The sequence below is a fragment of the Ptychodera flava genome, chromosome 17 (genome assembly GCF_041260155.1).
Source record: "Ptychodera flava strain L36383 chromosome 17, AS_Pfla_20210202, whole genome shotgun sequence".
NCBI classification, from domain to species: domain Eukaryota; kingdom Metazoa; phylum Hemichordata; class Enteropneusta; family Ptychoderidae; genus Ptychodera; species Ptychodera flava.
The window spans coordinates 34,373,666-34,392,482 of record NC_091944.1 but is presented as its reverse complement, the minus strand read 5'-3'; the positions used below and the strand labels follow the sequence as shown (position 1 = coordinate 34,392,482).

At 37.7% G+C, this 18,817-nt stretch overlaps 1 protein-coding gene across 1 annotated transcript in view; it reads left to right on the top strand.

The window, feature by feature from the left end:
• The first annotated feature begins 5,799 nt into the window (after window positions 1-5,799).
• Window positions 5,800-18,817, top strand: part of LOC139116135 (dihydrolipoyllysine-residue acetyltransferase component of pyruvate dehydrogenase complex-like) — a 19,653-nt gene continuing 6,635 nt past the window's right edge. Inside the window, exons 1-8 of the mRNA XM_070678678.1 lie at window positions 5,800-6,005; window positions 11,577-11,653; window positions 12,271-12,356; window positions 14,410-14,550; window positions 15,634-15,771; window positions 17,052-17,207; window positions 17,890-18,075; window positions 18,728-18,813. Of these exons, the coding sequence (XP_070534779.1) occupies window positions 5,884-6,005; window positions 11,577-11,653; window positions 12,271-12,356; window positions 14,410-14,550; window positions 15,634-15,771; window positions 17,052-17,207; window positions 17,890-18,075; window positions 18,728-18,813 (992 nt within the window). The 5' untranslated portion in view covers window positions 5,800-5,883. The remainder of the gene's footprint in view (window positions 6,006-11,576; window positions 11,654-12,270; window positions 12,357-14,409; window positions 14,551-15,633; window positions 15,772-17,051; window positions 17,208-17,889; window positions 18,076-18,727; window positions 18,814-18,817) is intronic.

Here is an 18,817-nt window from a genome sequence, read left to right as displayed (position 1 = left end):
TGGGAAAAAATACAAAGAAAAGTGAAGGTTGTGGCGGCCATATTGGATTTATGCAAATTAGGAATATTTCTATGAAGACTAGATCTTTCCATCAACATTACCTAAACCAAAAACAAGGCAAATAAGCCAAAAACCTGCATAACATATCATGTTTAGCCAATAATTTTTAGCAGAAACATTCTATCAGCATTTAGTTTGTACTCATAATCTTTTTACATCTATGCAAATTAGGCACTGTTTACAATTCTAGATTGTACTAGGCTTTTAGTATGTTATTCTAGGACTTGTCTAAAATACAATCTGAAAAAATTATTCTATTGCTGTCAGTAGTAGCTTAAAATAGTTATTAATTCGAGAAAAACTAAGAAAGTGAAGTGTTGTGGCGGCCATATTGGATTTATGCAAATAAGGAATATTTGTATGACGACAAATATTTTCAACAACATTGCCTAGACCAAAAAGGAGGCAAATAAGTCAAAAAACCCTGATCAAAAGCATGTTTCGCCACATATTTTAAGTAGAAACCGTCTATCAGCGACAATTTTATATCCATGAGCCCCTTTACATTTATGCAAATTAGGCACTGTTGCACCCCTTAGATTTTATTATACTTTTAGTATGTTATTTCTAGGACCTTTCCAAAATGCATGGTGAAGAAATAATTTCTGTTGCAATTAGTCCTAGGTTTACCCCTTTTTTGGCTTAGATTGACTGGAAGTGGCTTACAGGCTTACAAGCCGAATGTCCCACGAGCTACAATTTAGTCTGGAAAATGTGAATGGAGGAGAAAATTCCCCTGTGAATGCATCCAATCACTCACTAAGAATCTTGTTCATATGGAAGGGCGTGGGAAAACCCCTTCAGGAGTTATAGATTCAGCGCGTTATTAAGCTCTCTAAACTTTCCATTCAAAAGGACTTTCAGCACAACTTAAGTGTTACGTCACTGTCAACACAGTACGGTCCCTCTCGAACGCACCACAGTTGTGCGTCGGAAGGGCACGTTGCTTATCAAAATGTGATAATTTTGTTGTGAAAGGGCAACATATGTCTTTCAGTTTTGCTTTGGTATTGAAACTCAGATACATGTCACTTTCTTCCTTAAAGGGACAAAGTCGCTCTTTCTGAGTTTTTTCAAGAATTTTGTTAGGAATAAAAAGTTGTTTTTGTACTTTAAACATGCTGAAATACTGCAAAACCTACTCTGCTTGTAGACAGACAAGGTTAAACATTCAGTACACATTTCTGGTACAGACCAGAAAATCAAATTCAGTCATATCTACTGTCTTTCACCATTCATGACCTGAACACTCTTACATAATGTTTTGACCTCATGGAAGCTTGATTAGTAAGCAATTCTTTTCATGTTCACAACAAACAATTCGCCCCAGTGACAGATCTGCACAGGCCCTGATACAACCTGTGGTACAGGTCTGTGAGCAAAGACGCCACGGAGCGTGGTTGTAGTATCAGGGGCTGCAGTGTATGTCTGTATCCAGTACTGTGTCTATGAACAAATGGCTGTATACAGTGCTTTGGGCACAGTGCTGTGACAGAGTCTGAAATTTCTGCCTGTTACAGGTCTGTGTTCACAGTACTGTGTACAGTCATGTTATACAGGTGCTGTGACAGGTAGAAATTTCAGACCCTAGCTGTCACAGCACCTGTATGACAGGACTGTACACAGTGCTGCGAACACAGACCTGTGACTAGGGTCTGATTTTTTTTCAAAGTTCATACAATAATACTTGGATCACAGGTCTTGATAAGTCAGAAATTGCAGCACTGTGTACATTCCTGTAACACATGACCTGATTTGGGAATTACATACAGCCATGAATCTGACCAATTTTACAGGTCCTGTAACAGAGGTCATTTCTCAGGGCCTGTTACAGGTACTAATCAGCCCCTGTTAAACGCATGTACAGGCATAATCTGTCTGTGGATTTCTTGTTATGTAGATGTGGATAAATGGAAGTATTCCCTGTATTCTTGATATCGAAAAATCGTAAAAAAGAGCGAATATGTCCCATTAACATTTGATACCGTATTGACTACTTGATTGATTGATTGGCTGACTGGCTGGTTGTTTGTTTTCTCAATCGATTAATTGATTGATTGATTGATTGATAATTACATATTGAATGACGTACTGACTGACCCACTGACACGGCAGACGCTGCAGAAGGATTTTTCATACTTCTCGCCACTAAATTATATTTCTAAAACCTCCATTGCAGTTATTGGACTGAAGGTTATGGATGTCACATCAAATTCCGTGGAACAACCAACAAAGGTAATTTGCTGATATTTTACAATGAGAAAGACGGTAATAATTCTGGTTTTGTCAAGATTGTTAATGGAAACATCGTACACGATTGTCATTGCAATCTTTCATCAGCGTGTACATTTCTCACTATCCGTAAGGCAATCCTAACATAGGTTGTGAAATCTTTATGTTCAACAAATCAGCAAGAATGTAGGGGATTCGAATTATTGTAAAATGCTAAAGTCAACTGAAAAAATAATAACTTCTTTATGTGATGTCAATCAGGCACCTTTTGCATGCCGACACTGAATTTAAAATTTGGTCAACTTTGTCTTAACATTTAGTCCTTGATCAAAACCAACCTTTATAATGGGGTCTGATGATAGTCACTTTCCCTTTAATGTGTGAATGTAACACTCAAATGGCGATTTCAAAATGTTGTTTTTCTGCAGAGACAGAAGTGGAGACCAAACACAAGAGAAGAGAAGACGTTGCGACATCTCAGGTACAAGATAAGGAAAAGGGTACAAAGAAGAAGCCTGAGAGTCTCGCGAAAAGATTTACCAGAGGGAATACATTGTAACAATTCATAAGTCATTCAAGGCCCATACGGGATAGCTTGATGTACCACAAACCCAGGGCTCGAAATTAGCGGTAGTCCCGCGTCCACAGACTACAAACTTTTCTCTGGGACTACCGAAATCCATGAAATGGTAGCCCGCATGGACTAGCTACCAAAGCCTGAGACCTGAAATTCAGTCAGTACTTGGCATGTCATGTCCGGTCCGTCATTTTTGGAACAAGTCTAATGCAGTCCCAACCCACATGGTCACAGAAAGGCCAGATTATGACTTTGTTGTGCAAATTACGAAGACGACCGTGCGGTGGAACTTTGCAATAAAGTTTCAATGTGAACTGTGACGTAATTTAATGACAGGCACAGGAAATAATGGCCAATGAAAACGCATTTTCATTGCATTTTGACAGTGACGTCGACTGTGATTTTGATCATAATGTATCAATCACAATTGCACTAAAATTATGGCTCCTCCCTACAAAAACCCATCATCATGGTCTATTTCAGCCCTGCTACAATATGTCTCAGTGCCGAGAAGGTTGTGTCGTTTTCATGACGGCTATCAAAATTTGCATACAATTCTGGGAGTGAAAGGGATTGTCAACAGGTCACCAAACTTTTTGAGTATCACAATCATCCATTTGTCTTGTCTAGTTCACGAAAAAAAGATATCCCTGAACTAAAATGTGCATGGGCTACCAGCCAATGTCACTGGGCTACCAACTTCAGAAAATGGTAGCCCAAGTGGGCTACCAGGGGAAAAAGTTAATTTCGAGCCCTGCAAACCTATGCACTAATTCTACTACAAAAAATAGAGGACCGTCTGAAACGACTCTCATCTTTGACAGATTGCAATCAACAAACTCAAAAGTTCAGCGCTATGGATATTTCGACAAAGAAGTCAGAGATTTCGAAGATGATAAACGGAGTGCCAAAAAACTATGCTGTACTTCTAATTGAAACGTTAAACAGACTTGAGGATCGGATTGCTAAATCATCACCTATTGTAGAAACGAATTCGCGCGCCACAGAGTCGAATAACTATTCTATATCCACTGAAAGCACAACTGTTTCAAGTCCGGCAAATGATTTTTGTCTTGAACGATTCAAAATGCGAGTCAAAAGATTTCAAAAGACAAAAATAAACAATGACACTTTTTGAGTAAATTTTGATGTGTGCTATTAGAGGCACTTGAGAAACAATAAAGTACTTCATTTGAAAACAATGGAAGAATGAAAGCAGAGTAAAGTTGCTTTGGACAAACACATGAGAACGATTAGCAATATGTAATGTAGTATTGCCGAATATTTACAGTGTGCGTACGTGACACATACTGTCATATGTAAGAGTTATTGCTTAATATTCGTGGTAATAATATAGACAGTCAATGTCTGTAGTATGCCGAAGTATTCAATATCGCTAAGATTGGTGAAGTTTTTCTCTTTTAAATACGCATGCGAATATTCGGTCCAATAATCTAAGATATGCCGACAAGAATATTAGAGAATAGAAAGGGTAGTAGGGTATTCCACAGTGAATATACAAGAATACTATGGAAACAAGAATATTTCATCATACCGTTTGAATACGTCAGTATGACTGACATATTCAATATAAACATACGGTAGAATATGCATTAGGTGTAGTGATGAGCATTTTCAGTTCATATCTGGTTTTCTTCATGTTGTTCGTCTGTCTGTTTATTTGATTGTTCATTTATATTCTTGGTTGTTATTCAACCTGAGACTTCTGTATTGTATATGATGTACACAATTTTTGGATCACTATAGGAGCTTGGGATCTTGGACACATAAGCTTAATAACTTTATTTTTGAGTTGATTTGTCAAACATGATAATAAATATTGTTATTAAGACATAAATGATTCATGTTTCAGAATGTTTGTTATATTTTTTTACCCCTCCCTTTCATTTGTCCCTGTTTTAAGGTAATTAATCCCCTATGAAACTTTACATCATTTTCGACTCCCACCTCCGTAGGCCATGCATTAAATGTGCAAATGTTCAGTGCCAACATGAACAAATGTGATAGCAAAAGATTAAGAACTGTCAAATATATATATATATATATATATATATATATATATATATATATATATATATATATATATATATATATATATAATATATATATATTTGTATTTTCCGTTATACAGTACACCTGAAGAAGCTCCAGTTTTTGGAGCGAAACGTTGTGTCACAAGTTCATTAAAATACGTTCGGACCAACAACTGGTGTGGTAGTGTGTATCAATCAAGTTTTCTATATATATATATATATATATATATAATATATATATATATATATATATATATATAATATATATATATATATATATATATAATATATATATATATATATATATATATATATATATATATATTAATAATAATATAATAATAATAATATTTTATTGCTTGCTTGTAAATATAGGATTTACATCACATTTTTGGCAATAAAAGTGTGATACAAAAATAAGTTCAAATTTTCTTCAATAAAGATAAAATATTACAGTATAATAATATTAGCTAATAATAAATATAACTAGGTAATTCTTTGTTCATATAAAGTAAAAATATAATCTGCAAGTTGTTTATTAAAAGATAACTCTTGTTTTGTTAGTAGAGAAATAAGCTGATTTTCAGTATAAATATATATATAGGCCTATAAACATGACAGCAATTTTTTATAGCCCACCTGGAATGAAACTTTTTTCTGACGTACTGCAAATATAAAAAAAATATTTTTTCACAGTTTGTCAGCAGGATTCTATTCTCGAAACCCCCTTCGTATCATGAGACACCCCTTTATGACTCCCTACCCTCTGGATATGTTGAAGTTTTGACAGGCTAGGTGTGACCCCCGGGATATGACAATGGGTCACAGGTGTCTCAGTGGAGAACATGTACAGAAAACAAATGGACGCAGCAACCGAAAACGAGGCTGGCAGACATCTTGCCAGTTCACAGGCAGGTTCACATAGGCCAGCTGTGGGAAGGCGAGGTGAATTTGGTCAGAATGCAGCGATCAGCGTGTACAGTTAGGACGCTAAGTAGGATCCAGACTCTATCAAGACTAACCAGGGGTCAGTCATGTAGGGTATTTGCTGTAAGGAGTGCTCACTTTTGCAAAAATGTTAGGTAAGGAAAGTAGAACAGTGCCCTGGTTTCGCCGTGCAGTGTACGTGAACATACGATTGGCGATGATGTTCTAATTTGTCACTGTCGGTTCTGTATATCTTTAACTTTTAGCCTTGCTTAGGTAACAAATACGTGATCGGGATGCAACCTTTGCTGGTTCGCGTCACATTTGTTTTGTAGCTATTTTGGGAGTTGGATGGGGTGGGGGGGGGGGGGGGGGGGGGGGGAGGTCGAGTGAACACTAATGTACCTGCCCACTTCCTCTGCCAGTCTAGTCTGTCTGTCTAATATTGCACAGATTACATAACGTCATAAAACCATGGCCAGCTGCATTTATCTGAGTGTTGTACTGTAAAAAACAACGACGTTCTTCAACCAAAATTTACTCTGGAATCAAACACAAGATAACCGGTATTACAGCGAGGGCACGACTTATCGGAACACCAAATTAGGTAATTACCCAGCAACTTAGCTGAGCACTTTGCAATTGACCTGGCATTTACCTAAACAAGAGTCTGTTTTATGGTCTGAAGACTGATAAGATATCCACCAAACTCAGCAGGCAGCTCCCACTGAGTACACTGATATGCCTACACAGGAACAACCCATTTTCAACTGGCATCTAGTTCATGGGAAAATTGTGAAAAGGGAGAATAATATGATGATGTAACACAATCTATTGTACTAATTTTGTGTCCTGGGCCTGAACCTGACAGGTTTTGCCTCTGTATGTTATTTGGCATTGAAAAATCGCAGCATCCCTTGTAAATCTAGAGTTACAAAACTCGTCAAATTTACCACCTTCCATGAGCCCACCACTGACATTGATGGAACAGTCCATTTTTATCATATGATTGGATGGTTGCTCTGACGGTCAGTGTTTCTTCAATGTATGTAATTGTGATTAAAAAACTGGTAATAACATGCATATATACAAAAACAGGACACAAAATGACAGCGGCAAATCATGTTTTACACTTTACAACATTTTATTCCGGCCCTTCAAAACTCTCCCATCAACTACATGCAGCTGCCAGTCAAAAATGTTTTTTCCAGTGTAGGCATATCAGTTTACTCAGTGGAGGAGCTGCCTGCTGAGTTTGGTGGATATCTTATCAGTCTTCAGACCATAAAACAGACTCTTGTTTAGGTAAATGCCAGGTCAAATAGCAAAGTACTCAGCCAAGTTGCTGGGTAATTACCTAATTTGGTGTTCCGATAACTCGTGCGCCAAGTGTAAATCGTTTCGTTTGTTTCTGAAATGACCTGGCTCTACACTCTGTGTGGCAGGGTAGCTGCAAAATTTTAGCGCTACGGTGAGGAGGTCGGTGATTTTTGGTTTTTGCGACTTCGCTCACCAGTAGCGCTATAAGGCCGATGGCCCTGGGGAGTATCATATAAGCACACCCCACTCGACCGGGCGTGTTGATGTGGAATGCAACATATTTACTGCATTTGGTCGTACCGATTTATCGCTACTGAAGACTAAACAGTATGCTGCACTAACTTTGTCATTTATGGGGTTTGAAATTTGTTCAAACACGACGATCGCGTTCCGAAACATTTCTGGGAGCCGTCATTACCAACTTCCGGTAATGGCGGCTCCAACAAACACCGACGCCCCACGCTCAATGTTTTCAGAACGCCAAACCCCATAAACGACAAAGTTAGTGCAGTATACTGTTTAGTCTTCATTAGTGATAAATCGTTACGACCAAATGCAGTAAATATGTTGCATTCCACATCAACACGCCTGGTCGAGTGGGGTGCGCTTATATGATACTCCCCAGTGCCATCGGCCTTGTAGCGCTACTGGTGAGCGAAGTCGCAAAAACCAAAAATCACCGACCGCCTCACCGTAGCGCTACAATTTTGCAGCTATGTGGCAGGGCTGTGTGTTACCGGCTACAGGCGTCCCACCACAGAGGACTATAGCCGGTAAACAGCCCTGCCACACAGAGCTACGAATGACCCTAGCTGCAAAATTGTAGCACTACAGTGAGGCGGTCGGTGAGTTTTGGTTTTTGCAACCTGCTCACCAGTAGTTCTACAATGCCGATGGCCCTGTAGAGTTCCAAATAAGCGCATCGCACTGGGCGAGGCGTGTTGATTTGAAATGCTACATATTTACTCCATTTGGTCCTACCGATTTATCACTACTGAAGACTAAACACTATATTACACTAACCTTGTCGTTTATGGGGTTCGGAATTTGTTCAAATACATCGATCACGTTCCATAAACATTTAGCATGGGGCATCTGTGTTTTTGGGAGCTGCCATTACCGGAAGTTGGTAATGGTGGCTCCCAGAAATGTTTTGGAAATATATAGAATTTCACATGAAAATGCTGCGCCATGTGCGGCGCGCTTATTTTGAACACTACAGGGTCTTCTGCATTGTAGTGCTACTGGTGAACGAGGTTGCAAAAACCAAAAGTCACTGACTGCCTCACTGTAGAGCTACACTTTTTGCAGCTAGGAATATCCCTACTTGTCATCTTGTGTTCAGTGATTGGACGATGGGTATAGATTGACGATGTTCAGCAATCTGGAGTCCACTTTTTTGATCCATCAGCAAATTACCACATTGTAGCTGCTATAATTATGATTATATTGCAGACTGTCTGTAGTTACATGTATACTAAACGATTGCTATCATTGTCAAATGCTATATACCTTCTAAGTTATAAACTATGTCCTTTGATTCACCAATGCAAAGTAGCTGCAAACTTGTAGCTCTATGGTGAGGCGGTCGGTGATTTTTGGTGTTTGCAACCTTGCCCACCAGTAGCGCTACAATGCAAAATGCCCTATAGACTGGAAAGTAAGTATAATTTTGCAGGAATGTGGGGCTCTAAATTTGTTAAAATTTTCATCACTTTTTGTCTGAAAACATAATCGTCTAAACTACTGTAAATATGAAAAATACAATTATTATTTCTGTCACAAGAGGGACTGTGTTTCCATGTGACTGTAAACAAACAACTTGCAGTTCTACAAGCTAAACACGACCTGTGCTCTCGCTGTCGCTCGTAACTTTCGTAAATTACGAACAAAAATGAAAATTTACGAAAAAAAATGAATGCCCGATCGGCCATTTACGAACGATTTTGTTATTTTTGAAGCCTGATTTTCGGTCAAGATTGTGAATTCCGGGGAAATACTGTCATATCTCGTCTTTCAAAACCTACGCTGCCCCTATCATCAGCGCATCGACACATGGTGATAGCTGGCTTTGGACTTTGACCTGTAATAACATGAGCATGCGCGAAAAGGTTTCAAGATCCCCGGGTCTTGTAATCTCATAGTGGTGTGTCATGCATTACCACCCCATTACGGTAGTTTCGAGACACCCAAACACTCACATGCTGTCAACTCTCCGAGTGGACTGTTGAAGCGGATCGAGGGAAGCGGGCAGTTACAAATACTTTGGATTGATAGTATCCAGTTGGGAAAGAAAGTTGGGCATAAAAACGGCAACTGATATGAAAAAAATACGAAACAATGAAACCGCCGAGCTAGAAGAGATCAAGAACAGTCAGCCTGAAAGACAGTCGAACTATGACTGCAGTCCGGGCCGCGCATGGTTGAACATGTACTGCACAGTGTTTTTCTGTGCATGGAGGTGGAAGCGAGCCAGAAATCTTAGATGTCATAGATTTGTCATTTGACGATCTGCAAATTGAATTTTTCAGTCAGCTTGCCAATTTTAATAGGTTTCCTTCAAAATATTTTACAAGAAACTGTCTCAGCAAATGTTATGAATACTGATAGTTTTCTATGATCCAGAGAAAATGCTGTGCACAGTCCCATGACCAAAAAGTTTATCCAGACAAAAAAATAAATGACGATCATCTGCAGCGTTTTAAAAGTATAACTGTCTCTAAGAAAACATTAGCAGGATCACCAGTCTCAGTTTGCGTACTTAAATTTGATTGAGATGAGACAAAATTTGTGCGAAACCACAGACTGCCAAATGTTCTGATCAGTGGTTGTTGAAAAAGAATTTTGGAGATGAACATTGCATAATGACTGCAGCTATAGAGGCACCACTTAGTACCTATGGGATGACATGCATACTTTAAAAGTAACAGAGCTTTCCAAATATGAAAAACAGGGGACAGATTTTCTAGCATCTAAAACTTGTGCAAACACTGATAATATTTGATAATATTAATGACCGCTTCATAAATTAATATATATAATCATCAACCACTGACTACACACACAAAGGGAGTTATGATTTGTGTCACAATATACTTGAACATGTTACCGGTATGTTGTGTACTAAAGATAGAGTAATTGAATAACATTCATTGGCCGTTGACCAAAATTACACACTTTATTGAGACAAGGAAGAAATTTCAATGTTACAAGCATTCATGACCCATGATGTACTGTGTTATTCAATAAATCTTTTGAAAATGCGTATCAAAATATGAGTTTTCATTGTCAAAAAAACTAAAAAGGGATTTTTCATTTTCTTTTGTCTTTAATGAAATCATTCATCATTTCTATCCCCTTAAAATCATCTATTGAGTACCAGAAGTGCTTGTTGAAAGTTGGTGGGTTCAGAATAACATAATTTGTGCTTACTAATATTTTTTGAACCCAATTCGTAAATTTACTAACAATTTCGAAAGGCCAGGGAGAGCACAGACGACTGAGGTCTGATTATTTTTGCCTACATTTCAATTTTACTTTAATTACGACTGAATTGTACATGCGATCATCAATTATACAAAATGTAATGCCAGTGTCACAGTTAAAAGTAATAGATAAGGAAAGGGAAAACATGGGACAGGCCTGCTTATAATTACCTGTCGCCGATGTTTCGTGAACCTTTGTGTGCGGTTGTTCGATATCGTACACCTCTTCGATCTAGCTGGAGAACTTGCCTGAGGAGGAGCCTTCAAATGTTCCTGGTCAATATTGTGGTAATTGTTGGAATAGCATCCAGCTTCAGGCGTAAAGACTTTTTTGTAATCCAAATGATGCTATGATGCTCAGAGAAATGACAAATGCCGATTCTTCAAAGTGCACTGAACACAGCCGTGAGCATTGACTCGGCTGCCGATATTTTCTCCGAACTGCTTTGCGGCTCTGTGGGGAAGCTAAAAAGCTTGCTCCTGACCCTGTACTGTTATTGCAATTAAATGCAACACAATAGACCATCGTTTCTGTTTACATATGGCTAAGACAGAGCGCAACAACTATTTACATGTAAGACTGGAAAAGATATACACTCTGCTAGACAGTGAATAGCAAGCACGCCACTTGTGTTTGGCTCAGATGACGTCACTAACCACAGAACCCAGAAGTAAGGATGTTTGCGGGCATTTCAAATTGCATTTTGTGGGTGAGGCTGACACCCAACTACATTTTTGAGATGCGATTAATTTTTCACATCGCCAATAATTTTTTCATCATAATAATCATATGTGAGATAGGATAAACAAAATGCTATGGTTTTTGCACATTTTAAAATTTTCTTGTCCTTTCACCTTTAAGGACTCCAATGATAGTGTTATATATCACGTTATAAATATAATGCGCTTCTGTTGTTACAGATCTGCTGTGCATAAACCTGTCAAGTTTCAATTATACAGAGTCAACAATATAGTGCAAGTCAGATTTCTTAGTTCAGGTAAGAATGAGTACCAGTATCTTGGTGTGGTTTTTAAAAGTGTCCATTCAAGTTCTAAATTCAGCCCATTTCAGTTATTAGCCCCATTAAAGCTTGCTCGCAATATGTTTGGACAACAAAATTAAAAACTGCATACTCAGTTTTTCTGATAACTTCTTTACTCACTTGCATTTATACATTAGAGTAGCATTCAGTGTCTGGACTGTCATCATCTCAATTTTTATCATTGATCTTTCTTATCATGCAGGAAAGTATTTATAAGTTCATGACATTTATGACAGGCATCTATCATGATGGAAGTGTTCTGACCATTTTCATTTACACAATGAAATGGTGTCACAATATTCAATGAAAGCGTTTCATGTAATGTAATTGGTAATACAGGCGTAATATTGTCATAGATAACTAAACTTCCTCATGGTCATTTCTCTATGTTGATCTCCGACTTTACTATCAAAGCCATAGAAGTTCACCAAAATCTGTTAGAGAGAGGGCAAGTTCTTACCTGAGCCACAATGGTTAGGTGCATTGTACATGTCCAGTTGGGCTTTTGTGTACATGTATGAAAGAGTTTAGATGCAGTTATCATGATGTTAATGGGTTGGGTTTTTTTTCAGATGATTTACCACCACATCATGAAGTCCCTCTGCCAGCGTTATCACCAACAATGGAAACTGGCACTATCTCCAGATGGGAAAAACAGGTAGGAAGTACAGCTAGCTTACAGTGCAAATTATGTACAAATCCAGCAAACAGAAAATTTTGCTGTGTTCAACACAGTATCTCTTTATTTATTGGTCATCACTTTAGAGATAATACCACATATAACAAGTGAAATATTTGAAAACTGCAACTTTGTTGTTAATTGCATTTTAATACCTCAGAAACATCTGATCGAATTAAAATGTGATTAGCTTTGATTTAAACCAACCTGCAACTTGCCTCCAAGGACTATATTTTGTAACTCTTTTACCTTTGTGGTTTGATCATTAAGACACCACAGAAACATCACTCATAGTCAGCAATAGCAGAGATACAGAATTAGAAGGGAATGATTACATGTACTTTGAATGGAAAGAGGAGCGTATCCAACCTTCAACTTCTTTTTCCCATTCCCATGGTCTCAGGTTGATTGTCACATTGCTTCGCTTCGATAAAGTTTGTGTGCTACATGTATGTGTGATAGTGAGCGTACGAGCGTCAGTGCTTCACAGACTTAACAGCGTGTGGAGGGGTCGCAGTCAGAAAAATTGTAGCAACTTAGCTGGGTTATTGAACCAATCTTTTTGAGATTGGGGATTTTGCCGAGTGGTTTTGTGAGTTGCTTTTGCTGGGTGACTGGGTACGGTACGTTGTGAGTTCCAACCCTGTTGAAACCACCGTATTTAATAATATAGTTGGGGGGATAGCATGGTGGACACAGGGCTAAAACAAAAGTGGCGGGCCTTGTGCTCAAATTAATGAACAATAGAATGGGTCAAAGAGAAGTATAAGTATTTAAGTATTTGTACTGTCAAAATGAAGGTCATACTTGTAATACAGGGTTCTGCCCAGAGTTCCAAGAGTGCTGGACGGCTCATTAATATTCATGAGCATTAATATTCATGAAAAACTGTAACATTTATATGCTTGTATTTTTACATTCTTAGGGCTTGATATACAAATAATAGCCAATTCCACTGTACCTTCAAAGTATTTTTTCAGTTTTAACTGAACAAAACAGAAAGAAAACAATCTTTAGTAGTTGTAAAGGAATCTTTTGAAGCTTCTGAAAAATAATGTACCACTTTTTTGTCATCATTTTCCTGTGCTTATATCATCCCTCACCACTATGAAGTTTAGATTACCATTGCACTGTACCAGCATCCAGTGTTTTTTTCAAATGACCTAGGTGGTCTTGTTACTGCTCATGCGCAGACTGTATAGAGTTTAAACCAAGAACTTAGGGGTTGGCTAATCGGCCATAGTTTTGAAAGTGGAAATTCTCGATGTCAAATTCACTTCAATTGCTTCTTGATAGTCATTGTAGAATGGGAAAATTCACAAACAGAGAGGCTTGTTGCCACGACAAGTAACTTTTGGCTTATTGACCTGAAAAATAAGTGAGTGTTCATTGATAATTCAAAGACTGGATTCGTTCACATCAACTTGCTCGTGACTTTCATTGCATGCAGTCTTTCCACAATGCCACTCATTGAGTTTGAACTGAACATTGAAGAGTACGTTTTAGTTAGAAGTCCTATTTTTTGTGCTCATTTTCGCTTCCGTACTTCATTTTTGTGGTGTTATAAACCTTGATACAAAGCAAAAAAACTTCAGTTTTTCTCCTTCTTTCGATCGTACAGAGATACTGTGTGACAGGAAAACCATGTCTAGTTCATTAGGGCGATGATCTTGTGAACGTACGTTCAACAGCTGAACAGCTTTTCATATGCAAAATCAGCGTACGGTAATCAACCAGTGGTATTGTTTAAATAGCATTTTATTGAAAGGCATTCTATAGTACCATTGTTTTCATCAACTCTTCATGCAATTTTATGAACTGCTTGACCTCAAAAGTGTCACTCATAGACATTCATGTTGATTGTTCAAAGCATTGAACTGCAAGTGCCGGTCGGTCACTTGTCAATGCTGGTCGGAAATTCTGAGTGCCGGACGGGCCCGTCCAGCGCCGTCCGGCGTGGGCAGAACCCTGGTAATAGCATATGTGTGCTACATTGTGAGTGTCTGAGTATTAAAATATTCATCATTCACAGGTTGGTGATCGAGTGAATGAAGGTGATGTTCTAGCTGAAATTGAAACAGACAAAGCTACCATGTCGATGGAAACACCAGAAGAGGGTTATCTTGCCAAAATATTTATCGAAGGAGGAACCAAAGATGTCCCAATAGGAAAGGTAAGTATCTATGTACCATGCATTACCATTGCAGAAAAGGTCTGCTTCTCTTTAGACCACAGATACATGTAGGTGAACATGTGGAAGAGGTCATCATGCGAAGTGGTGACCTCAAAATTGAATATACCAGTAATTACAGATAACTTCCCAAAGGAATTCTGTTTGATTTCAAAGTCACTACATTTATTACTACATGTACTCTGTTCTGAACAGCAAAATACCTGTCAATACCATGATTATTTTTATGAAGGTTTCTATATGAAATAGAGTACAAATGCTGATATTGTCATCATTACTGAGTAAAGCAGCATTCTTGTGAGTATTTATACATGGTACATACTGTCAGTCCCTTGAAAAGACTGCCAATTTACCAATGGATATTTTAAGTCTCTGTGTGAACATGTTTCATGATGGTATTCAGTTTTGTATTATGGAATTAATAGGTTAAACCCGGAATTAGAATGGACCATGGTATAAAAAAATTTGAGAAATATGTGCATTTCTGTACGTGTTTGTACACATAGGTTTGTTTGTACCGGCATCATATGATCTCTTGGGTGGACTGAGTCTGCAGAACACTGTGCTTCCTTTTTATTCTGGAGTAGAACTATTGATGAAAGATCTTGTTTCCTTCATGTGATTGAAATATTTTGCCACCTAGAACAAGCATCAAAGTCATTGATGCAATATTCTGTGTGCAATCTTTATGTACATATATACCCTTTGTTAAAACTCTGATGAATCAAAGTATGTGAAGTCTTGTCAACAGTCGTGTACTCCATATTACTGAAATACAGTGTCCCTACAAATGCTTTAGTCAAGTAAGACTAAACAGCAACCCTCAATCCCCAGTTCTCGTATTAGTGTTTATTGACATTGACTGTTTATGTGGTTTTAGTTCTTTGTTCTCCCTTGGAAGTTGTGTACAGTTAGACAATTTGCTTGGAGATGAGGCTGATAAAAAGTCCCATGCCATTGATGTATAAACTGTGTGAATTATCTGAATACTTGTTACATTTTCAACTTACCCGGTAAGGCAAATGTCAGCTACATGCTCACGGTTCCTTGTGCACACGATTTCAGTTACTATGCATATTGGCAGAAGAGGAGGGAGATGTACCAGCGTTTAAAGATTATGTACCAGAAGAAACCCTAGGTGGTCCACCGCCGTTGCCCAAATCACCTGAGGAACCACAGAAAGCCCCCAAGCCTAAAATAGAAGTAAGTAAAAGATTTGTCTAACATTGTCCAAGTCTGTCTTCGTGTGTATTGAAATACCTGTCTGTTTACACTTGAGTGCAATGGGATTCCAAGCCACTTATTGATAGTTCTGTCTTATTATGTATCAGGTTCTTGGATAGGTTTAAATCTGTGGTTATGGTAACAACATGTGAGTGAATGTTATGCTGTATGTTTCTATGTAGGTCTGACTTCGTGTCTATCCTTTCAGATTTACACAGAGCCTATTTCAAAGTTGTTGACATCACAATTATTGTTCTAACATAACATTGTGTGAAACCCTCTTTTTCCCAATCAAAGTTTCTGTTTTCTTCCATGTATCAAAAGGTTTTGTTCTGAGTCAGTATTCTTTCACCTCTGACCCTAATAGCCATACATGTAGTAGAAGCAGATACTGTGGTATACCATCCACAGAATACAAAATCTTTCATGTTATTTTACCCACATATCAACAAATGTTTCTGATTCAAATTCAGAACAGCCAATTGCAAGTGAAAGTATTTTTTAATATTTAAAAAATAAACTTTTGATTTCTGACTATTAATCGGCATTGAACATATGATATATCAAATCAGATTTGATTACTAAAATTAATTAACTGCAAATTACTCTCTAAAAAATTGGGCAATCTTCAAAATAAATTCAAGCAAAGAGTTATGAGCTGCAATCCCTGAGACAAAAAACTAAATAATTTTGTAATCAGTGAAATTATCAGACATTGAAAACTAAAATCATACACAACATTGGAATTAAGTGCTTTCTTATTACATGCCTCGTATATCAAACGTCGCACTCTCCATAGGATTCAATGGTAACTTGTTGATGACGTCGCAGGTCGCATAGTCATCATTGGACGGAAAGTGAACCGGAACTATTTTCAACTTGACAATTCAGGGTTAAAAATGATCAAATTACATCTTTTACTCAGGTAATACTGTTTTCACAAAATTATGCGAAACAAATTCGATAAACCGAATAACAGTATTTAAATATATCAATCCGCTGTTCTATGATGAAAATAGTTCTATTTTTCAACAGATGGAAATAAAGCATATAATTGTCACTTGTACGTAAACCAAAAATTTTGGAGAGAAAATTGTGTCAGAGAGGCATGTAATAAAAATATTATAGCCCAAACAAGGGACTTTGTACCCTTGGGGCAGGAGACCATTTGCCCGACGCAAGGAGGGCAAATGGTCACCTATCCTCGGGCACATAGTTCCATGTTTGGGCTATAATATCTAATGTTGCTTGTTGCACAGCCTTTGTCAGTGCCACCACCACCACCAAGGCCAGTCCCAACTCCACCACAACCACCAAGACCGGTCCCAAGTCCACCACAACCAGTCGGGTCATCAAGAATTGTAGCAAGTCCGTTTGCCAAGAAACTAGCCAGGGAAAAAGGCATTGATCTTGCGGTAATTTGTAGATTATTAATATTAATAATTTTCTATATGAATTTTGTATCATTTTCACAGCGTCGTACATTTACAAATCAACATTACTTAATGTCAAAGCAGAATAAAGTCACCATAGGATTTCGTTATAATTATTGTATTGTTGACAGTGGAAGACATTTGCTTCATCACCTTACACTGTGAAATCTTACATCAGGCAGTTCGCGCCTCGAAAATGAAAGACATAAAGTTTTGCTCAAACTTTTCTCCAGCAAACTTTCAACCATTCTGTCTCAAAACCGAGAATAAAAATCGGGGGGTTGCTGTGGAAATTTTAGTACAAGAGAAAATTACCCAATATTTACCGATATTTTAAGTTCAAATGGCTGCCATCCCTTCATTTTCTTTAATGGGGAAAATGAGAATCGCAAATTTACAAATCCAAGGTGGTGAAAAGTTTACTTACCCCATAAGCTTCAAAATGAGCCCCTACAAAAAGAATGTTGTAAAAGTTTGAGAGTCCAAATTTCTGTCCTTGAAGCACATTCTACCTTAACGTATGGTAGGTATCAAATTTCTTCGATGAGTAACATCATGACATCAGTAAAAGCCAAATATTTACACTGACACCTTGACATTGATTGCCATTGGTTGAAAATAGTCACATGACGTCTTGAGTTTGTTCTCATCATCTCTTCCACAGCATGTTACTGGTTCTGGACCAGGGGGAAGGATTGTTGCAGCTGATGTTGAAAACTTCCAACCTCTGGAAGTTGAGGCTGTACCTACAGGGAAGCTACCAGTGGGTATTGGCACTGGAGCCCCTGCACCACCTCCTCCACCACCCACAACAGCATTTACCGATGTTGAACTCAGTAATATAAGAAAGGTAGGTGACGATAGGTCAAAAATAGTCACATGATGTGGTTTGTCTAAAACTTTGATTACCATTGGGTGAAAACAGTCACATGACCTCTGAAAGTTTTATGATGATCAGTCTAAACTGTCATGACAAGTTGTAGTTAATTATTTGCTGTCAAATGGTAGACATAGTTGCAACCAAACTTGCATATGAAATCGGTATGCAAATGTAAATTATATGATCAAAATGCTTCAGAGAATCAATGAACTTGAATATCATTTGTTAATGTACTACCCATTTGAAAAATTATCTGTTTAGGGCACACAGTTCCAGAAAAGTGACACATTGAAGTGCACAATCATTTGCTATTATTAACCCTTTGAGTGTCAAAGTCTAATTTTGTCACCTTTATTATGTGTAACCCAGTCAAATTTATTCAGATTTTTCCCAAAATTTTGATTGAAAACTCTAGCCAATGATAATTGATGTCCATTTTGGTCCAAAACTGTCAAAAAATTACAGAACATATCATAAAAACTAATAAAATGTTGCAGGACTCAAAGGGTTAAAGTAAACTGAAATGGCATAGGCGTTATGTAGAAGATTCAATTGTGTATTACTCTCAAAGTCATGTAAATGTTGACATGAAATGTGTTTTTATTTTTGTTTATTTTGACAGGTGATTGCTGGTAGATTGACGCATTCAAAACAGACAGTACCACACTACTATCTAACTGTTGATATCAAAATGGATGATGTTTTACAGTGA